The 24,062-nt window shown below is 45.7% G+C and overlaps 1 protein-coding gene across 1 annotated transcript in view; it reads left to right on the top strand.

The window, feature by feature from the left end:
* UBE2G2 (ubiquitin conjugating enzyme E2 G2) overlaps positions 1-24,062 on the top strand; it is a 369,248-nt gene that overhangs the window by 87,603 nt on the left and 257,583 nt on the right. Inside the window, exon 2 of the mRNA XM_085648640.1 lies at positions 7,117-7,152. Within this exon, the coding sequence (XP_085504766.1) occupies positions 7,117-7,152 (36 nt within the window). The remainder of the gene's footprint in view (positions 1-7,116; positions 7,153-24,062) is intronic.

Here is a 24,062-nt window from a genome sequence, read left to right on the forward strand (position 1 = left end):
CTCATTATGTACAAACATAACTGTTGGGCAGTCAGTGGACAAGCCTGAGTACCAAAACCTTGACTGCAATTTACATGAACCAAGAGCATGCTGTTCATGTGCCCTGAAGCCTCACTACCTCGTCCCTCAAAAGTGCTAAGCTTCATGTGGTGCTCACCATAGAGAGGTCATGTAACGTAGGAGCCTTCTTCAATTCTGACCTCTGTCTGGCTCTTTGGTTGATTCATCTGTATGCCTTATTTTACCCCCAAACTACTGCTGTTCTTAAAGCTAATGAGAAACGTTTTGTTTTGAAATGCCCTGCGGCTGCTCTTGCCCACTCTTACTCATGCAAATTGATTACACATGTATTGCATTATTTAGGGCATGTAGTTTATGAATCCTGACAAGATAGCTCAATGAGTAAATTCTTTCCACCAATATCTTTAGCTTTGTGAAATTCACAAGTCTGAATCTCGGAAATGGGCATCCACCCTACCTGAGTAGCAAGAAACTTTGTAATCGTAACACCTGCATTTGACAGTGTTTAGAGACTACAGAAGGGCATTATGATGCGTTATATGAAGCAAGGTATTATTTTTATTAATAATATTCAATAAAATTGACATCAAAGTTGTAGCGCTTTTAACCTCTCGCTATATTAGTTAGAACGAGCGCATGTTGGGACCAGTGAAGAGGTATTGCTATATTAATGTTTTAAAAAATGTGTACATGCAATCTGTGTAATTTGATGCTGGGCAGAGGAGATAATTGACCATATATCTCGAATACAAAGTACCTTTTTCTCAGAGCTTTCGGATTGCATGGTCTGAGAATTCAGCAGGTATAGAACTAAGCAGTCTAAATGCAAGCCCAAGACGATTTGTCCTGTATGATCATGCTCAAACTCGCATTTAGGTCTTAGGAAGCACTGCATAACTTAGAATGTGGTAATGCACGACAAAAACAATTAAAGCAGCACTCCGAGCAATACAAACTATTTTGTTTGATGCTAGATTCTTACTTGACAAAATGGTCACACCTGTGGTCTGGGCTAAAAAATGCAGACCTTTCTCCTCCTTAAAGCTAGGTTATTCAGACTCCGACTGCAGCAGGTAGTTCAGGCTACATATACGTTTTGTTACTATCAGAAAGGTGTGCTTCAGGCTCACTTGGATTGGCATCTCGTACGCTGGCTGGGACAGTTCTAGATTTAAAGCTTATTTAAAAAGGTAGACTTAAAGCTTTTGAAAAAATACAGGTGATATATGTTCTGCTTAGCTGGCTTAGCCTATGAGTTCCACAGGTAAGGATAGTCACTGTAAAGGCTCTGTTGTCCCCACTCATTTCTTTACAGACACCTAGAATAGCATAGCGTGCTGTACAACGGACGAGCATATCATCACTTGAGAACGGTCCCTTGTGCTCAGGGGTTGCTGTAGCTATGGTTGTGCTTTTCCTTAAGTATCGATTTTTGCTGGGAGGAATCAACTTGTTGGTTGCACCAGCAGTTTTTTTTTTTAGCAGTGTGCAGATATTTGCATTCAATTGACTATTTAGGGGCCAGTACAGTTGATGTGACACTTAGAAATGCTCTCCCAGGATCTTATATGAGGAATGTTTTTTTGCATTAGCGCTCTATACTGCGTGGAGGGCTTGGAATCCACCCTAAAATAATATCTATACTCTTAAAGTGAGTTGCAGTAGTCAAGACCGGAGTGTCTATAGGCGTGCATGGCTTCCACAGTGGCTTGACATTTTATTAAAAATCCATATGAGCTAAAATACTGGCTAATGAGTCTCATTATCTTATTGGTGTTTGAATAGTGCCATTCGTGTGATCTTCCAGCACTGATAACTGGAGTCCTATTTGGAGCCATAAACAATGTATTTCTTTTTAGTTAAGTGTGGGAGCAAGCTTGCTGAGTCGCTGGGACAGTAGTACTGTCATATGAATTGATTGAAAAATGGTATGCACTACCGAAGCATATAAATTAAACATGTCTGTGCTGCAGACCAGTGCAAGAAACCATGCATTATTTGTGTGAGAAGTTCTGAAACTTTTCTCACCAGGACCCTAGGCCCATTAGGTTAAAATCATTACATTACAAAAGTGTTACCATGTTGCAGTGTTGCTTAGCAATGCACTGTAATATGTGTCCGCAATCACTGCACGTGGTTCTTCTCTCCGCAAGGTTACAGAGGAAGCATGAACCCAATGATCCATCTTAACCACCACTGGTTGGGCAAAAACAGTGCCAAGCCCAGGTAAAGTGGCCAGGAGCAAAGCAACTAAAATAAAAAGTCCACCCCCCCCAAAAAAAACTTTTGGATGTTCATTGCAGTCTGTACAGAAAAGAGACACAAACATTTGCAATGCAATAGGTCTCGCAATTGCGAGAGTTTAAGTTATTGGCTTTGTAAATGACAATGCCTTTTATTTATCTGTATTCATATTTAATATATGAATAAAAGGCATTTTCATTTATAATGCCAATAGCTCAAACTCTTGTAAATGTGAGCCCTGTTACACTTCAAAGAAGTGGCCGCCATTTTCCCGGGCTACTTGGAAAATGAAAGCACGCATAGTGTGCTGAACGTTGCAGGAAAGCATGTTGTGCCTGCAGTAGGAGAAACTCATCAAAGAAAATAGGGCTTACAGACTAAATAACACATACCTTGTAACAACCAAAGTAAAATGGCCAGTCCTCATGGGAGATTACAAATGAATACAAGACTGTAATAAGGAGGAACTAACAAGCCTATTAATTATTCAGAAGCCAGCATTTACGAAGGACAATGACACAAGCCAAGACATAGAGTGGACGGGACTTCAAGTCCATACTTGAATACAGCATGCCTTGCAGAGCAGCTTATGAGCTGTCCGGGCTCGACCAAAAAGGTCAGGAGATTTGTTGTAGGCTTCTATGACTTCCACTCCCAACTGTAGAATCAGACTCAGTATGTGTCGTGGCAGAAGGATTGTTGTTGATGTTAAAATATAGTAGGTAAGGAAATTAGTAAGATGGATCCTGAAACAGGGACAGAGTTGGAGCCCCTACTACCAGTTTTCATAGCAATCTAACAATGCAAAAAAGCAATAAACACCTCACAGATTGACTAAAGTGTACCTGTTAACTCACTGATACTGCTCAAGCGTCTGCTCTTGCATAGCGACGTCTCTGTCTCTGTTCTGGTCAGAATTCTTCTCTGTGCAACCATACCTTCCTTGTGGTTTCAGTGTTTACTTGACACTAACTGAGGGCATTGATGAGCAGTAAGCACCACGAATAAATGTTCGACAATAAAGTCTACATTAGTGTTCACGTGACTGTCGGTCTTCACATCCTTGAGCAAACAATTATAAACACAACTGGGGTTATGAAATATGCGTTTATTGGAGTTTACTCACGAGTAATTTCCTGCAATAAGAGATGGGTTTTGCACAAATAAAGCAGAGTGGTGCCTAAGTCGCTTTATGCATAAATACGTAGATACGGTCCCAGATATGCTCAGGAGGTCAAGTGCACTTCGCTATCCTGCAGAAGCACTGCGGGACATGTTGGAAACTTCCATGTTGAGCCATACCGACTTCTGCCAAGGTTCTGACTGTGAATCGAGGGGCTCCTCTTGGCCATTGTTTACTTAACCAGCATGTAAAGAATGCCAGGTGGAATTTTTGTTCTCGCAAGACTGCCAAATCCTACAAGGGTTTCCGGGAGTGCAGAACAAGATTGCCCTTATTAAGATTATACATTCAAAGAAGCAGTAGTGAGGCTTGTGGGCATTAAAACACCAACACTAATGAAACAATAAATGAAGAAGAATAAGCAGCTTATGGGAAGGACACATCACACTGCATGCTGCAACTCACACCTATGCTGTACATTTGGCACACCAGAACACATGTTAATACGTTGAACCTTGTCCATTTGAACGGTCATGTGGAGCCACAAAGTACACATATCACTGTCGTTAGTGACCAGTTAAACTGAAGGTCAGGAAGTGTTTGCAGACACCCATGCCAGGGAAACCCTGACCTGCACTATGCTAGCAAATCTTGAGCAGTGTAGCATCAGTTCTGACATAAAGGCCCTCATCATTAATGTTCCTATGAAGGGCAGGGTCAGTATTGATTTGCATAAGGTGGGCATTTGCCTAGAGTGGCACAGTGGGTGAAAAACAATGATTTGAAATGCTTCCTGGAGCAATTCCCTGTGGGTAGATGTGGATACATACTTGGCAAGCATTCCTCTCATCACCTTTTGTGTTAATGTAATGCCCTAAGAAGCTAAGGCTGTGCCCAGACATGAGTCCCTTGCTCACTGTGCCGTAAGAACCCAGGTGTACCTCACTGAAGAGGCCTAACGAGGCCAAAACCAATCAGGGGTTGTTTGTACTCACTTCTGGAGGGGGCGCTGCCTGGCATTTCAGGATGGACTATTCCCACAAGGAGCAGGGTCAGCAATGATTTGCTTAAGGTGGTCGTTTTTGTAGAGCAATGTTCCCGAAACTGTGGCTGGTGTGTTGTGAGCCAATATAAAAAAAGACTTCTTTAAATTATGCAATTACCTTGTCACATTTGCTGTGCTTCAAAGACAGAGGTCAGATGTGAGGCTATGTCCTCTAACAAATTGCTACTTATGTTTTTTTAATATGGGGATTGGTGTTTACAAACTCCTCTCACTTTGCAGTCAGAGAAAGAAAGGAAGAGTGAATTATGTGACAGTCTTGGTGTGGTAGAGAGAGTATCCCACTTTTTTGTAACACAACAAAATGTAAATAACTGCAAATGAACTGTACACATTCAGCAGTTAGGAAAGCAAAAAGTGAGGACATTATTTTTATAATTCTAAGGTGTGATGGAAACAAATATTTTAATAGGATCTAAACAAATTAAAGCATTTTACTTGGTAATGCACAAATGATAAATATTCACTGAAACTCGATTTCCACACATTGGGCCTTATGTAGGTGGGCTGGCATTTACCACTTCATAAATACCGAATCATACCGATTCGGTATTTATGAAGTGGTAAATGCTATGTAGGTATTCCTGCGGTAAAAATTACCGATTCGTAGTAATTCGGTAATTACCGAATCGGTATTTACCGATTCGGTAATGAGGCATACCTTCCCATTGATTGAATCAATGGGAAGGTATGCTCATTACCGAATCGGTAAATACCGATTCCGTAATGGGGGGAACACAATCAAGGGTGGCAGGGTGTCACATTGACACCCTGTTGCACCCCTGATTCCTGCATAAGTGCACATGTGGCACACATACATGCCCTAAGGGCATGTATGTCTGCCACATTGCACACTTCTAAGCGCTTTAAAATGCTTTTACACATCCATTCTTAATTTACCACCAACTATTAGTTGGTGGTAAATACCGACTCCAGACAACACCCACACACTCCCCCTACATCTCATTTCTGTATTCGGAATTTACCGAATCGGTAAATTACCGAATACAGAAATGATCCCCCTACATAGCAAAAGCCTAAATACCGGTCGGTAACGGTATAATTACCGAAAATCGGCCGTTACCGACCGGTATTAGGCTACCTACATGAGGCCCATAATCATTTATATGCAATATAGTTTTATCAGTAAACTGTATGTCTGGTCTAATTTAGTGACCATTTCAATGGAAAAACGATGTATGTAAATGACGGAGCTCTACTACCTGATACTTAAATTACATTTAAAAAATCACCCACCTCGTGTCCATTGAAGCTAGGTGAGTCGAGAAAGCTTGCCATTCTAAAATTTGGGTCATTATTCTAAAAACCTTCTGGAACACTGGTCTAGAGTGACACAGTAGGCGAAAAACGAAGGAGGGGAATGCTATCCTGAATGACTGCCAGTGGACAGATTACTTTCAAGCATTGTCCCATCACCTTTTGTGTGATTGACCTCCTTACTAGTGGACAATTATTTCCAGAGGACTCAGTAACTGGGCTCATCTAAATTATAAATTGAGTTATTTCACATGCAGGTTTCAGTTCCTGAAATCCCCGGGAAACATGCTGGAATGGGTGTGGAAACACAGATTTGGGCGTAAAAGTAATGGGGTTTCGCAGGCATTAGGTTTCATATTCACCCGTTCACCTCCTCGTTGGTGAATCTAGGCTTCTAACGCTCATAGTGCATCATATACAAAACCATGCACTGAATATACTTCCTGCAATTTGGGGATGCTTTTGCCTCCACTCAAGTAGGAGTGAGGATCCTGGACACTGAAGTCAACATGACCAGGTGAAATATATGGGTCATGCTTCAAATAAAATCAGTCATCAGCCACTGAAAAGTAGGACAGTCGCTCAGCTTTTGTGACAACATAGAAGGTGCGGGAAATCCGCTTCTGATAAGATTTAGCAATGTAAATATTTTAAGTCTAGCCATCACTGGGTTATAACTGACCTGTCTTTATAGCAATGGCTGCCACTGACTTGCGATTCACTTATCACAGTTTACGGGTGTCAATCTTACCCATTTGTGGTTATGTTCGCTTTGTAAGAATATACGCTTAGTCCGCCTGTTTGAATTCCAGACTGTAACTGCAGGCTGTATGCATATTTTTGCAGCAGGGTCATTCTTCCTCTCAGCTGTATGTGTGTGGGTGGTTAAAAAAGACTACACAGCTGAGATTCCACCCTCCTGATTTTTTTATTTTTTTATTTTGTAAACAATACATTTTATGTTCCTAAAGCTGTGGATAGAATCATTATTATGTGAGCTCTGATAAAGCAGTTTTTTTTATGGTGGTCCTTTTTGTATAGGTTGATGGTGCTGCTATTGTAATCTTGGAGCCCAAAATTAAAAACACACTTTTAATATTTATCAAATTTGCTTTGTTAACCACTGAAATGCTTTGCTTTACCGAATGTGCATAGTGTAATGCAATTCTCTGTGTTCACTACAGTTACTAAGTCCTTGCCAGTGTGAGACGGCTATGCTCTGGATTTCCTCTTGACTGGAAAATTGCTCGAAGTTTATCTTTTTCTTTACCTTATTTCCTTGAAACTGTCTAACACACATGCTCTAGAAATGTTGGAATGAAGAATTCTCACTATTAGCACCAAAGAGAGAAGAGTTATTCATACATATTTCTGTTTTTCCTAACAGAACTGACTCTGAATCCACCGGAAGGAATAGTTGCAGGTACGTTACAGAAAATGTTTCCTGAAAAATGCATGCATATTAGTTGACGTCTGCGCAGGGTTTAAATCTGAACGGTTAGTGATTTTTTCACCCAAATGAATTGCACTGCGAGCCGTAACTGACAATACTGTAGGACATACATAGTTGCATGTATGATCGCAAATGGAGAAGTGCACCGGTGTAAATCCAATAAAGAGTCCAATTTGTATAATCAAATACCAATTGTTTATTATCTCTTCTTATGTCCGAACATACCACAATATCCAGCCAACGCGTTTCGTTCCAAACAACTTTAGAACTTCATCAGGGCTCAATAATGTTGAATACTAATGTATCAAGATATTAGTGAAATGAGTAAAATAGTTCCATTCAATGTCACACGATCTGTCAAAAAAGACCGGTATGTGTTGAGTCAACATTCTACGCAATCATGCGGTCGTAATATATATCAATTTAAATTCCCCACTGGCAAATAAAAGACAATTGGTATTTGATTATACAAATTGGACTCTTTATTGGATTTACACAGGTGCACCTCTCCTTTTGCGATCATCTTTATATACTGCTTGCCAGTATATTGACTTTCATTACTCTGTAAACGAGGTGCTTTTGTTATAGTCCGCAACTGCTCCAAGTATATATTTTTTATAGCTAGATGTATGTATTTTTGAAGCTAGAATCATGAGCCATTATGTACAACTTTCATCCAGATTTCTGGATATTGGCAATGTTATGCGTATGATGCAAAGGGGGAAACCATAACCTCGCTTGTCTCTGTAGCAGAGGCAAGCACACACAAATGAGATGTTAGAAGAAAGTTGATGTATTTCATTGACAGGATTTAGGAGTTTAAAAAGGATAACGTTTTAAAGCCTTTGACTACCTACCACAACCTGTGACCGATGTGGACAGGGCTAAGGTTCTAAGAGAGGCTAAATTATTTAATGTAGCCTTTGCCATTTACATTAAATCAGCCCCATTGCAAAGTCTGAAATTACTATGAGTGTTAGAGTGTGTTGGGAAACAAAATTGACAGTTAATGCTCTCACCTAAATCTCACTCAACAGATGGGTAATTGGCTACAAAGGTAATCATTAGAGACAGGAAACACACACTGCCCAATATAGGTAATCATATATTAGACAAAAAACAGAAGATACAATACCAAAGTGAAACAGCAAGCCTATACATATACACTTCTGTGTACATGTGACGCACCTCCCCCTAAGTAAAAAACAGAAGTCCCCCACAGAGAGTCCAATACAAGTATTTTGCTCCAATGGTGTGCACCTCCACCGCTCCCACTGTCTCCAGAGAGCAGTCTCCAAGACCAAAGTTAGATTCGTCACAACTGTGGATTGCACCACCATGTTCTGATTCGAAAGTAATTGGGTCCATCCAATGTTTGTTATTATTAAGTTTCTTTATTCTTCTTTTGTAATAAAAAACAGCCAAGCAGCCAACGTGTTTAGTCCAGCTTCAGTGGCCTTCATCAGGGATCGTTTTCACCATTCGATTTCCTATGGATGTAAGAAATTATAATCATGCTGTACTGTTCAGTATGTTTCCCACGTTGGAACTGTTCCCTCGTGAATCTAGGGTAGTTCATTAATGCTCGGCTCCTGTGCCGTAACCAATACTATTTAGGGACGCCAAAGATCCGTGTCTTCTCCAATTTAATCAATGATTGCACGGGAGAAGACACAGATCTTTGGCGTCCCGAAATAGTATCGGTTACGGCACAGGAGCCGAGCATTGATTATAATTCCTTACATCCATAGGATGTCAAATCTGTGCAGGGTATGGCTTTACATTTCCTTGCATTGAATTGAAAGAATTTTTTCAGTCTGTAGGCATGGCTCTGAATCAACATGTCCCGTATGGTCATAATCCCTATAGCGTATGTGAATGGCATGACAATTGGAGCCAACCAACTCCTCCATCCTGGTAAATTTCTGTGCTCTCAGAGAAGCTGCACATTTAGGCAAGCACTGAAATTCCCTTTTGAGGAGTGGCAGAGAGAGTGCCAGAGCCACCTTGAAGACATTCAATATGGCCAGACAGAAGGGCTCGACTTTTGCAATGTCGGTTGACAGAGCAGAGAACTCCTCTTGAATCTTTTACAATTTCAGAATTGGCTCTAGGTAAGAAACTGGCATCTGGAGAATGGGTGGGTGGAGGCACCATGACTCTGAACGGTCCTGGGAGCAAGAACATTTCCTCAACGAAGAAGAGAATTTCTTCTTCCTATGGTACTTTCTTTTATTTGTTCGAAGACGTCTTGGGAGCTCCTACCCTGTCAGGAGACTTTCTAGTTGATGAAGGGGTGCGCCCTTCATGCACTGGGATTTTCGCCAAGATAAATTGCCTCGTGCTCCTTGGTGCTTCAGGGAACACAGGTTGCTTGCGGTGCAATCTTAGTTTGAGCCAGGACACCACATGCAGATTTTGTGTTGGTCAGATCGATCCACTTGCCGTACTTAAGGCCTGACACTTGACATAGTCGCTGGTGAAAGCTCATGAATTTCTGTTGAAATAACACGGAGAAGGAGAAAATGAATGAGGCATAGAAAAACAATAACTGACTGGTTGTTGCCTATCGTATACGGCTGTACTCGTGTGTGGTCGGCGGAGTCCAGGCTGAAGCTACGTGATGCCTTCTAGTGGCACTGGAGAGCGTTTGCTGGGGAAACGTTATTCTGGACCAGTCTTGACACCTGAGTGGATATTCACAAGGTGATAAATTTGCTGAAAGATTATGGGTCCACCAGAAATATCTTTACCAAAGGGAACTTTTTATCCTCCCAGCATCCAGCTTCTCCCGGTCTGTCTGCCAATGTGTGGCTTTATGTCTTTTAAGAGATAACTTTCTCTTCCTTCATATAGGCTGTCCTGGTAACTGATAAGCTGTTTCACAGTTAATTCCATTTTGGGCCTTCTGGTCTTCCTTATTGGTGGTGGTGAGCCTTGCCTTTCTTCTGACTCTCTCCTCTTTCAAAAATGTTCCATGCCTCCTCCTTTCCCTAAGTGATCTTCATGATGGAGGAGGAAAACACTCAGCTGATTCCCTGATGCCCTCATGAAGTGTTTGTTTCACCTTCTTTGGTGTGTTGGATTGTCGTCTTACTTGCTCTTCAGAACAGGGGATTCTGGGCCCGATGTATCAGTATTTTATTTTGCGAGTCTTTAATAGCGAATTTTACCGATTCGCTATTATAGACTCGCAAAATGCAATGTATGTTGAAATCTGCTAATATTTTGCGATTGCTACGCATTCCTTATTTGCGAGTCGCAAATTGCGAGTCGCAAAGAAGGAATGGCTTCCCATTAATTTCTATGGGCCAAGAGGCCCATAGGAATGAATGGGAATTGCGTGAGCAATTTGTGAGTACCCAATAGGTACTCGCAAATTGCGCACGCAATTTCAAGGGTACAAGGGTTCCTAAAGGACACCCTGTTGCACCCCTGAAATGTGCATGTGTGCACATGTGGCACACATACATCCCCGTGGGCATGTATGTGTGCCACATGGCACTTTGAAAAATGAATAAAAGGGTATTTTTGATGGTAATCGCAAATTACCACCAACTTGAAGTTGGTGGTAATTTGCGATTCCTTACAGCAATATCGCAATTTGCGATGGCTACTAGAATAGCATTTAGGGAATCGCAAATTGCGATCCTCTAAATGCATGCACAAAATAGGGAATCGCAAATTTTGCGATTCCTTATTTTGCAAGTGGGTTTTTTCCTCCCTACACTGCATACTACGATTTTACGATCGTAAACAGGTGAAATTCTGCGAATTTCACTGTTTGTGATCGCAATTTTGCTTGATACATCTGGCCCTCTGCTCCCTCCCTGACTGATTCTCACTGCCATGCATGCCGTGCCTACCAAACTTTATCTGTATTTTACAGTGCCTGTTGGATTGCAGTGTCAGAGTCACTAGAAGGTGAAGTGAAGTTTGCTGACGCCAAGCACAGATCGATCTATTCAAATACATACCCTACTGTGTTTTCCTGCACTTTGTCTCAGATCTCCCCTCAAGCCCTATGATTGATAACAAACAGATTCAGGTGATGAGACAAGAAGGAGGTAAATGTTAAACATTAAAACAAAAGTGCTGAAGAGCCAGGAACCAACGAAGGTCCTGTTGGTACTTAACTTAATGGACTGATAACCAAGAGAACCGTGCATGGTCCATATAGATTGTGAAATGAAATCCTAACATATGGAACCTTAAGAACTTCATGTCCCACTTTAAAGCCAAGTGGTTTTTCTCGAGAGTGACAAAGGCTTGTGCATGTGGCAGTAGCTTCCTGCTAAGGAAACAGAGTGAATCCTTTCAACAAATTTAGATAACATGATCTCCAGCCCCGCTAAGGAAGCACCCATTAGTGGACTATAGCTTACTGAAATCCAGGTACCTGAGAACTGGTTCTGAGCAAGTTCAGACTTGAGAGCATGAAGGAAGCTCTCTGTTCTGTTCCGTCCTCATGGTACCTTATAAGCAGGACCTCTGGAGTTATGCGACAGGCGTGGGCCAAATTATTGCAGCACGAAAAAGCGAATTATGCAGCCTAATGCAGCACAATTTGTAATATTACTTAATTATTTTGTCATTTTTACACTTGTTTACACTGTCTGTTCATTGGTTGCACCTCATTAGTGACACTTTAATATCATATATCATAATACAGCAATAAGCAGCAGAAATGTGACCAGTCAACTTTTGCAAAGGGCCCTCCACTGCGCTGCAACACGCGCCGCTGCATTTTTAGTAACTTTTGAAACATTTGAGCTAGAAAAAATGAAATCTGTAGATTCTGCAGCAGATTATGGATTATGCTGCAAATGTGGCAAATACATAATTATGTGAAAAATGCTGTGACAAATTCAGGAATAGATTTCTATAGCAAAGATGAGTGAGAGGGCTAGGTCTGTAAAATTGGGCACAAAGCTCTAAAAATAGCCAACTAAGCCCAAAAACACTTTAATATTTGTTTGTGATGGGTGTGGAGATCTGGTGCAAAGCTCTTCAGTTTTCTCCTTCTGTGAGCAAACGCCCCATTTTGCAGAAGGTATCTCACTTCTTGTGCAGCGAGGGTGAACTTTGTGGCATTATCAGTGAGCCTCCTCTCCGAGTCCTCAGGACAGCCTGTAAATTAGGAAGATGTTGCAGCCATGAGTTACTGAACACAGTGATATCATGTAGGTAAGCAGATAAATTGGACGAGTGGTCTTAGTATAGTATTGATTAGCATGTGAAAGTACAAGGAGCCCAGGCAGAAAATCCCCAAATTTTTATTACCACTGACCCTATGCCCTGCCCGCCTCCCTGCATGTTTTGAAAGCAGTGTTATAATAATAACAGAGATGTAATGGGACTTACCAGTTACCTTTAGTAAGGTTAGTGGTACTAAGGAAGGCAACTTTTTCTTGCTTTGTCCAACATCTTCCCATTTGTTCTGTAGAGGGCCTTTAAATTAGTTATTGGGGAACTTTCTCCTCTTCACTATCGGCTGTCTTAGTAGCTGTTAAACTATTTTCCATTTAGTCTCATCCTTTTGGGCCAAATTGGCTCCCTTATGGATAGTGAGCCTTAAGTACCATTGTGTGGGTACCAGATAAACGGGATACCTTTGATAAGAGAATGTTCTCTTTCGCCAGCCTTACACTGCAGTAGGTGAACACAACATGCCTTTTGGACCAATATTCCCATAGGATCTTGGATTCGTTTGCCCAAATGCTGCCTTTGGTCTCATAGAAGGCCCGAGCTATTCTCTCCCAAGCTATTGTTGACTGGAGAGACCCAGCAAAGTTCACCATACAATGTGGACTGGACACAAACAACTCACTGGGTTGAGCAATTTTATAGTTGGTGGTCTTGCGGTGCCACGCCTGGCTGAGAACCACTGTGAGAAGGTGGCCTGGTATATGCTGACCAATTAAAGTGGGCACCTTGTACTAGTCTACACAACCCATATGATATATGAGGTCAAAGATAACGTTTAGAAAGCTATCCTAGTGGTAGCTGTGGAGAGCAGCCTTCAGGCTTAATCTTGAAGGAATGTAAAGCAGCTTGTTTTACCAGAATATCACCTCCTAAATGACTAAATAAAAGGAGAACCACACAGTAGTTGTATGAAAGTATGTATTTATTAATATAACACTCTCTACTAAGCACAGAATACGGAATCAATAGAATATTCGTAAGTCGCACATTATACAGCGGGCTCCAGGGGGAGACCGAACCATATACTAAAAAATGGTTTAACAATCACTACTTGACTAGACACAGTGCCTAGAGCATGTAGAATCGCTGTGACCCCAAGCAACCACCCAGAGGAGTGACACAGGGAGCCCACGGAGGATGGGTGCTGTGAGGAAACACGACAGCGTGCTCCGTACAACTCTATGTGAAAGTCACGGTTGTAAAGTTACAGTTTATAGACACTTCTACGAGGACTTCGAGCAAACCCTTTGGAGCATAGGAGGTTCTAAGGCCAGCCCACCAGTGAGTACCGAGGTACCCTTGTTACCTATCCCAGAGGAGCCGGGTGCATAGGGGTCAAGTGGTGTTGGAAACCTTTGTCGTTTTCAATGGAGAGTTGCAAAGAAGTACTGCTGCCAGGAAGGCGAAGAGTGTCCGGTGGAATCCAAGCCTGGATTCTAGGCGAGAAGAACCTGAAAGCAGAGGGGACAGAGTCTGGGTCACTTCAGGTGACCAGGGGCTCGGTAGTTGAATGCCCACCGATGTCGGGTGCTTCAGGTGTGAAGAAGGGTTGCTTGACTCTGCAGCCACGAGGACCAGGAGACATCGAGGACGACCAGGATCCAGAGGCGAGCTGTCCCACGAAGGATGTCGAGTGCGGAGGGGTCGTTGTCTGGCTGGAGCACCAACAACCATTGGCAAATGCAACCCACGCGGTCAGAGTAAACAGGTTACGGTGTGGACCAGCAAGGTCCAGGGGACTCCCCAAGCAATGGAGAGTCTGGGCACGTCTGGAGCAACCAGGGAAGCCTAAGAACAAACAAGGTGACCCTTGCCAGGACCCACAGGCCAACAGACCAGGAATTGCGAGGAGACCTCAAGCTAGTTTGCATATTACCCGCCCACAGGACACTCGGTGAGTGGAGGCTGGATATCTTCGGTACAAATACTGCTCGGGGTCGGGACTACACGGAGTCCAATGCACAAGCTCGGGAATCGTCAACAAGCGTATGCAATGGCAAATGTACGCGGTGCACAGGGGTTTGGGTTGCACGGCTCCCACCAGGGATACTGGTGTTGCTGAAATCTTCGGAGTCCTCAGGAGTTAGGGAGAAGCAAACCGGTCAGATCCGTTTAGGTGCCTGCTTCTGCAGGGGAGTAACTCCTTTACTACAAGGGAGATTCTTCAGTTGTCCAGTGTCGTGCAGGCAGTTGAAGTACTTCGTTTCTTCTTAGCAGAATATTGTCCAGGTAAAATCTAAAGTCCTGTAGCCAGGTAACCCGCTTTATACCCATGGGTAGGGGTTGGAAAGATTCTGTGGATCCTCCTAGGAGAGGGGCAGGACAGAGGGGTGGCTACACCCATGTCCCTTGTCCAGTTTTATGCCAGAGAGAACTGGTTTGAGCTGGACTATGCACAGGGACACCAATTGTGCCCAGTTCAGACTTTCTGGCACTCTCAGAGTGCACGCAGTGCCTATTGTCATGCCTTCCTCTGCTCGAGCTTGGCTCAGCAGCAGGAGAGCAGAATGGTGTCTGTGGCTGGCAGCGTCTATTTTGTGCTGCCCGGGTCGAGAAAGCTGGTACCGGGTAGACTGGTGACCCGCATATGTCCCTTTGGAAGGGTGGAATCCTACCTCCCACACCAGTTACTGGTGTGGAGGTATGATTACAAGGTGTTTGACACCAAACACGTCATGTTTCTAAGCAGACGTTTTAAAGTTAGCATTTACTGCGAGGTTATAATGCACTTAAACATATATGTCTGGCTGCATCACAGACACATCACATCACAGAATGGTCTCCAAAGGCTGCAGAGGGTCTGCTCATGCAGGGGAACCCTCTCACGTAAAACCCAGCACCCTGCCTTCAGGATTGATAAGGCCTGCCATAGGGGTGACTGCTAGGTTTTTAAGTGTAGTGATTTAGTTTACACAGTTTGCTGGAGCAGGCTTGTCGTGTCAATTTCAATGGCCTCTCATGGGTGGCATACTACATGCTTCAGCCCACGGGAGGCCTCTGGAGTACCTATGCCCTGGGTACATGGTGTACCATATACTAGGGACTGATATGGATACCCCAGTATCCAATCTGGAGTGTATCTAAAGTACATACATATCAATTTAAGGGAGAAAGCAGATAGACTGGTGTCCTGAATAGCAGGATCCCAGTCAGACTAGTCCAAAAACAGTGTGACATCAGCAAAAAGTAGGGGTAACCATAAGAAGCAGATACTACTTTCCTACAACCTCTAGCTTTTCAGGGAGTGTGCAAGCCCCGCTTATGAACTTGCACTTTGATTTGTTTTGTCCTTTTGGAGAGAAGGCGGATTCCGCGCTGAAGTGCTTTAAGGAGGGCAGAACTATGACCAGGTGCTTGGGCGTGTCTATGAACCCTCATTACCCCCAGTCTGCCTTCTCCCCTTTTGTGGCCACTGAAGGGGCCTCAACTGCATCCATACCCTCCCAGCTACCACAGCCAACAGACTTTTCTTGATCGAGGACGCGGGTCCCATAGACCATGTGAGTCCAGTAGCCAGAGGTCCGGCCGTCCGTCACCCCCCCACCACCCCAAGCAAACGCAGCTTACAAACCCCTTTAGTTTGCCCTCTGACTATCACTTGGCATCCAGTGGGGGTGCAGGCAATGCCATCACCTGCACTACTGGCGGGCCGCAACAACAGACCATTGAGTTTTGCAAAATATCCAAAGGGGCTAACCCCTCCCCTTTGTGACAACCCCTCCACCCATGCCACCCACTTACGTCTGGTTGATGGAGGACCACCGCTCCTTGCTCTGTGAGGAATTGCTGACTGTCTTGGCCAAGGGAGCCATAGGAGGGTGCCGTCGTCAGAAGTAGGTTGTGGTTGCTATTCCTGATATTTTCTGGTGCCTAAGAAGGACGGAGGCCTTGTCCTATCCTAGAGCTGTGCATTCTCAATCTCTACCTGAAAAGGTAGAGATGCAAGACTCGTGCACGTTCTGTCTGCCTTGGACCTGGGAGACTGGATGGTTTTGCTGGACTTGCAGGGTGCATATTTCCACATCCCTGTCCTGCCTGGCCATAGACGTTACCTGCGGTTCATGATGGGTCAAGAACACTTTCAGTTTGCCGTGTTCCCCTTCAGCCTTACCAGTGTCCCTTGGGTGTTCATGAAAGTGATGGTGCTGATTGCAGCTCATCTGAAGAGGTCAGGGGTTCCAGTCTTTTCCTACCTCAACGATTGGCTGTTGAAGGCAGGCTTGCCCCAGGCAGTCTTCTCCCACCTCCAGACTACGGCAAACGTTCTGCACTCGCTGGAGTTCAACTATCAACATGCTGACTCCATCTCAGATGCTCCTTTTCATTTGAGCAGTTCTGGAGATCGCACAGTTTTAGGCCTATCCTCCTGAGTAGCGAGTCGAGTATATTCAGACCATGATATCGATGTTTCTGATGGATACATCTGCCAGTGGATTCTTCACCTGGTGAATATCCCCTGCGCCAGCATTCCACAGAACTTTTTTCCCCAGCTCTCTACGCCGACGTGGACGTCATAATACCTCGGCTCCGCTCGCGACTCCGTATGACGTCACTGCAGCCATAAGAGAGCCCCGTGCGCGTGATGACGTTGGTTCCCTTTTTTCCGCGATGTCGACGTGTAACGGTTTTCCAGCACACTCCTGCTACTTTTTTGTCTTGCAGTGGGTTACTGTTTCTGGATAAGCTATGTCTTCGACGAGAAAGTCCAGTTTTAAACCTTGTAGGGAATGTGGAGGCCACATGTCCATTACTGACCCCCATGAAGATTGTTTATGGTGCCTTTTATCTGACCATGATGTGGATGACTTCTCTTGTTGTAGAAAGATGAACCCCAAGGCCCTGAAGGAGAGGGAGGCAAAACTCTTCATGGCCAAGGCGAAGAAGGAAAGAAGAGGTAGGAAAAAGGAGAAGTCAAGGCCGGAGTCGTCGACTTCGCACTCTTCGAAGTCAAAGAAACACCGTAAGAAGAGGAAGCATAGCTCTCGGCGCCGATCGTCAAGGAGTAAGGCTTCGAGGTCGCCGTCGCCTCGGCGCCGAAGCAAGGAAGTTGTTTCTCCTTCTCCTTCTCCTTCCCTTTCCCCTTCTCGTATGTCTCCAGAGAAGACTCCTTCGCCGAAGTTGACTCCAGCGCAGTCCCCGGCGCCGATGGAGTCTCCAGCTTCCGACGCCGATCCGGATCAGGAGGAAGAACTTTCTCCGGTGCCAGCTGAACCTGCGGTGCCAGTGGAGGACACTTCGGCTCCGGTTCCTGATACTCCTCGACCGGATCCAGGGTCAAACCCATACCTGCAATTCCCCAATCCGGGTGCGGATCCAACGCATTTCCTCAATGCGATGTATGGGGTTTTTCAAAGGGCTGCCTTCCCATCCGGCGCACCATCTGGTCCCGTGGGTCCAATGGCATACACCTTGGGAGTGCCGCAGCATTATGCTCAAGCTCCTTTTATGCCCTTCTTGGCGATGGCTCCTTCATGGCAGTTCCCAGCGCCGCCTGGAGATCCATCCCGGCTTCGTCTGGATCGTTTGCCTTCGGAGCCTTTCTCGACGCCGTTGCCGACTCCATCTGCTCCACGTCCGGCGCCGCCTCCTCCTCCGGCGCCACTGACTCCACGTTCGGTGCCACCGACTCCGCGTACGGCGTCGCCGACGCCGGGTCCTCGGATCCGTTCTCGAAGAGAGGCCCAGAGGATTTTGGAGGAGGAGCGTTATAGAGAGGAAGTGGAGGAAGGTGAGGTTGGTGATTCATCTGATGAGTTTGAAGGCATTCAGGATGCTAGTAGACTTGATACTACTCCAGACTGGGAGCAATCTTCTACTAGGCCTTCTCCTCCACAAGAGTTGGCTCCTTATCATTCGGTCATCATAAAGGCTTCAGAGTTGCTGGACTTACAGTTGCCCTCTGCGGAATATAAACCAAACCTTTTAACTGAAGTCCTAAATTCACCATTGTCTATTGTAGGGCCCTTGTTGCCCTTTAATGAGGCTATTTTAGAGCCAGTGATGGACGTTTGGCGCAAGCCTCTTTCTTTGCCTGCAGTATCCAGACAAGTGGCAAGGAGATACAGGGTGGCTTCGGGGGATCCGAGCTTCCTTTCTCCTCACCCTTCACCAGAGAGCCTTGTGGTGCAAGCTTCCTGCTCGAAGCAATCGTCAGGCGCCTTCCCTCAAGCACGGATAGGGTTTCTAAAAAGACCGAACAATCAGCCAAAAAGGTCTTTTCATCTGGAAGCATGGCTCTTAAATCGACTAATGCCACTTGCTTATTGGGGCGTTATGTTCATGCCCTGATGGACTCGATGAAGCTATTAGCCCCTAAGCTGCCTGAAGAAGAGAAGGCCTCTTTTATGGAGGTTGTTATGGACACTCAAGCTGCCGCAAGGCAGGTTATTCAGTCGGGTCTAGACACTGCTGATTCTGTGGCTAGAATTATGGGGTCTTCGATAGCTACTAGGAAGCAAGCTTGGCTTCGTTCTTCCGGCTTTTCTGAGGATGTTCAGGCTACGTTAGTTGACTTGCCTTTTGATGGAGAAAAACTGTTTGGGGAGAAAGCCGATTCCACCTTACAGAGGTTTAAAGATAGCAGGGTTACTGCGAAATCTTTGGGTTTACAGACTCCGGCTAAGGGATTTGGCTTCAGAAAGTATAGAGGATTTGGGAGGTCTTCGTCTCGTACCTTCCGTCAACCTCAGCAAACAGCAGCAGCAGAATCCTCTCTATAGGTCATATAGAGGAAGACAAAGGGGTCGGAGAGGTTCTGGCTGCAACCCATCTTCATCTTCTGCCTCCTCTGCTCCCAATGAAGCTTCAGGGAAGCAGCCCTAGATCCCCCCATCCTAGATCATGTGAGACCTGTGGGGGGGTCGGGTGTCCTACTTTCTGCGAGGTTGGAAATCGGTCACGACGGACCTTTTGGGTTTTAAACCTCGTAGAGAATGGGTACGCCCTTCCCTTTTGGGAGTTTCCTCCCCCTTACCCTCCTTGCCAAGGTTTTTGCTTAGAGGACCATCTGCTTCTTCTGCAAAAGGAGGTTCTCTCATTGCAACAAAAAGGTGCAATAGAGGTGGTTCCAGAGCAGGAAAGGGGTCAGGGATGCTACTCCCTGTATTTCCTGATTCTCAAAAAGGACGGCAGATTGCGTCCAATCCTGGACCTCCGAGTCTTGAATTTTTACCTGAAGCAGGAGAAATTCAAGATGCTGACCCTTGCACAGGTTCTTCAAGCGTTGCAGCAAGGAGACTGGATCGTGTCGATCGACTTGCAGGATGCGTATTTTCACATCCCAATCCTGAAGTCGCACAGGAAGTATCTCCGTTTTACGGTTGGGTCGCAACACTACCAGTTTGCGGTCCTCCCGTTTGGTCTTACTACCGCACCTCGAGTCTTCACAAAGGTGATGGCAGTGGTGGCTTCACATCTCAGGAGGTTGGGGATTCCGGTTTTCCCCTACCTGGATGACTGGCTTCTGAAAGCAGAGTCCCCAGAGATGGTGCATCATCATCTGCATGTAACATCTCAACTGTTATTCGACTTGGGTTTTTCGATCAATGTGCCCAAATCTCACCTGGTGCCCTCTCAGCGCAATCTGTTCATAGGGGCAGTACTGGACACTACTGTGTGTCGAGCATTTCCTCCTCCTCAAAGAATTCTCGACATTCAGGAAATGGTTTCTTTATTCCACAATGGAGCGGTTGTTCCAGTTCTGAAGGTCCTTCGCCTGCTCGGTCTGTTCGCCTCCTGCATTCTGTTGGTCAACCATGCACGCTGGCACATGAGGGCATTCCAGTGGTGCCTCCGTAGGCAGTGGTATCAGCACATAGGAGAGCTCAGGGAGTCGATCAGGATCTCCAGAGAAGCTGCAGCGGCTCTGTCTTGGTGGAGCGTGGGGGGCAATCTGTCTCAAGGAAAGCCCTTTCATCTTCCTCCATCGGTGGCCACAGTGATTACGGATGCCTCTACCCTAGGGTGGGGTGCTTATCTGGGGGATCTGGGGGATCTGGAGATCAAGGGTCTTTGGTCTCCGGAGGAAAGATTGCCTCATATCAATCTTCTGGAATTGCGGGCAATATGTTTGGCGCTCAAGGCCTTTCTCCCTTCCCTTCGCGGTCAGTCGGTTCAAGTCCTGACGGACAACACTACCGCGAAGTGGTATGTCAACAAGCAGGGAGGAGTAGGGTTGTATCGTCTCTGCAGAGAAGCCTTACGGCTCTGGTCCTGGGCTCAGGATCAACGGATTTGCTTGATGGCGAATCATCTGGCCAGGGTGCTGAACGTACGTGCAGACAGTCTCAGTCGGCAGTTCTCTGCCGACCACGAGTGGAGGCTTCATCCGGAGGTGGTTCGTCATGTCTTTCGGACGTGGGGGACTCCTCGGATAGACCTATTTGCCACCCGTGAGAACGCGCACTGCTCTGTATTCTGCAGTCTCCAGTTTCCGTTGCAGAGGACGTTGGGGTCACGTTTCAGTTGAGTTGGAGCTTACATCTCCTTTACGCGTTTCCTCCCATACCCTTGAGTCCTCGGGTTCTGAGGAAAATTCGCCAAGACCGGGCCCAAGTTATTTTGGTCGCTCCGCATTGGCCAAGAAGGGTGTGGTACACAGATCTACTTCACCTTTCATCGTACCCTCCGCTCCGTCTCCCTCTCAGGGCAGACCTCCTCTTGCAATCGGAGGGGCAGGTTCTTCACCCCCACCTCCAGAGCCTGCACCTTCATGCCTGGAGATTGAACGGGGCAACCTGAGTTCCTTCTCTCTCCCGCCTGATGTGGTGGATGTTATTTTATCGGCCAGGCGACACTCCACCAAGTCCATTTACTCATATAGGTGGTCTAAGTTTGTTAAATGGTGTGGAGAGAGATCCATTGACCCTTTAAAAGCCCATCTTTCTAATGTGCTTCAGTTTGCTCTTTCCTTGGCTCAGCAGGGCTGTGCTATGGCCACGGTTAAGGGCTATTTATCAGCCTTATCAGCTTTTCTGTGTCTCCCAGACCAGCCATCTTTATTTAAATCTCCTATTGTTCTAAGATTTATCAAAGGCCGTTCTAACAAGTTTCCACCTACTCCTTTTCTAATGCCGCAGTGGGACCTTAATCTTGTTCTGACTTTTTTTTATGGGGTCTCCTTTTGAGCCCCTTCATAGCTGTCCTTTGAGGCTATTGTCCTTTAAAACGGTCTTTCTTGTAGCCATAACCTCGGCAAGGAGGGTGAGTGAGCTTCAAGCTCTTAGTTCAAAACCCCCGTTTTTATCCTACATGCTGAAAGGATGGTTCTTAGGACCAGGGCTGCTTTCCTACCTAAGATAGTTACTCCCTTTCATCTGGGGCAGTCCATTACTCTCCCTGTGTTTTATCCACCTCCTCATCCTTCCAAGGTGGAGGAAAGACTTCACCGATTGGACCCAAAAAGAGCTGTGAGCTTTTATTTGGACAGAACGAAGGACTTTCGTTTGGACGATCAGCACTTCGTGGGCTATGTTGGACAGTCTAGAGGCAAAGCTGTGCACTAGCGCACTCTGTCCAGATGGATCATCCTCGTCATCAAGATCTGCTACGCCCTTGCTGGTAAGGTTCCTCCGGAGGACATTGGGGCTCATTCAACTAGGGCCAAATCGTCTACTTCTGCCTTGGCCAGAGGTGTTCCTGTGGCAAACATTTGTAAAGCCGCGACTTGGGCCTCCCTCCATACTTTCGCAAAGCATTATTGCTTAGACTCTGAGATGAGGAGGGAGGGCCACTTTGTGCGCTCTGTCTTGCAGGACTTTTTGGTATAAGTAGGTGGACACCCTCCTCCAGGAGTGGGACCGCTGTGGGAATCTATTCACAAGGTGAGGAATCCACTGGCAGATGTATCCATCAGAAGAACAAGTTACTTACCTTCTGTAACCCTTTTTCTAGTGGATACAGTATCTGCCTGTGGATTCCTCACTGGCCCACCCGCCTCCCCGTTGTCCACCTTTGTATACCTTAAAGGATGCCTTGCTTGACATGTAGTTTTATCTGGTACACTTCTAGGAATTGCTTTTGTTCCTTAGCTTTCCTTTTTGTATATGTACTATGTATATTTGTTCGAATATTGTATACTGTGTATACTTTAAATCTGTCGTTGGTCCACCGGTTCGCCTCGGAGGCACGGAAAAAATGGGTGGAACTGACGTCATCACGCCGACGTGGCTCTCTTATGGCTCCGGTGACGTCATACGGAGTCACGAGCGGAGCCGAGGTATTATGACGTCCACGTCGGCGTAGAGAGCTGTGGAAAAACGTTTCGTGGAATGCTGGCGCAGGGGATATTCACAAGGTGAGGATTCCACAGGCAGATACTGTATCCACCAGAAAAAGCGTTACCGAAGGTAAGTAACTTGTTCTTCAGCCTCTAGCCTGGATTTCGGTGAGAATGACCCTGAGGTTATTGGGCCTCATAACCTCCTGCATCCTGCTTCTAATTCATGCCTGTTGGAATATGCGGGCTCTGCAGTGGGACCTGAAGTCCCAGGAGGTGCAGCATTGGGGAAATCTCTTCCACATGGTCCAGATCTCAGAGGGAACTGCAAAAGATCTGCAGTGGTAGCTGACAAACCACTCTTCTCTCTTCCCCAACAAGAGCTGACTGTGGTGAGAGATGCGTCACTTCTGGGATGGGGCGGCCATCTGGGAGAGTTGGAGATCAGAGGACTCTGCTCTCCGGCTGAGTCTGGGCTCCACCTCAACCTGTTAGAGCATTGGGTAATTTGCTTGGCATTGAAAACCTTTCTTCCTTCGATCAAGGGAAGGCTGGTTCAGGTGTTCACAGACAATACCACCTCCATGTGGTACTGCAACAAATCAGGCGGGTGGGATCATGGATCCTTTGTCAAAAGGCTCTGCGTTTCATGGCTGAAATGCCTGTACATATTTTCCTGGTGTTTCAACACCTGGCGGGCTTTCTGAACACCAGGGCGGACGAACTCGGCTAAAGATGCCTATCGGATCATGAATGGCTTCTCCACCCAGAGGTTGTGCACAGCCTCTTTCAGCAGTGGGGAGAGCCTTGGTTAGATCTGTTCACCACCACTGAAATGCACAATGTCCACATTTTTGTGTGCTGATGTTTCCAAGGCGATTCTCACTCAGAGACACTTTTCATTTTGAGTGGAACTCTGGCCTCCTGTTTGCCTTTCCGCATACTCCACTCCTGCCCAGAGTTCTCAAGAAGATCTGGACTGACCGGGCTCAAGTTAATTTTATGGCTCTGGATTTGGCATGCAGAATCTGGTATCCCGAAATGTTGAGCATGACCAGAGATCCTCCAATCAGGCTGCCTCTTCAAGAAGATCTTCTGTTGCAGCAACAGGGGAGGGTTCTGCACTCAAACCTGCGCATCCTACACCTTCATAGGTGGAGATTGAGAGGTGCCAGTTGGTAGCTTTTAACCGTCCTCCCAAAGTCTGTGATGGTATTCTGGCAGTCAGGCATCCCTCTGTCAAGTCACTGTATGCCTGCCGTTGGGATACATTTGTGATGTGTGATTCCCACAACATCGACCTTCTTTCTGCATCGCTCTCTAAGGTTCTTCTGTTTGCTCTATCATTGGCCCAGCTGGGTTCTGCTCTTGGCACAGTTAAAGGTTTTCTACCAGCCATTTCAGCATTTTTTTGGTAGCCGGACCATCCTTCTTTATTAAAGTCACCTGTTATGGC

This window comes from Triturus cristatus, chromosome 3_2, assembly GCF_964204655.1.
Source record: "Triturus cristatus chromosome 3_2, aTriCri1.1, whole genome shotgun sequence".
NCBI classification, from domain to species: Eukaryota; Metazoa; Chordata; class Amphibia; order Caudata; family Salamandridae; genus Triturus; species Triturus cristatus.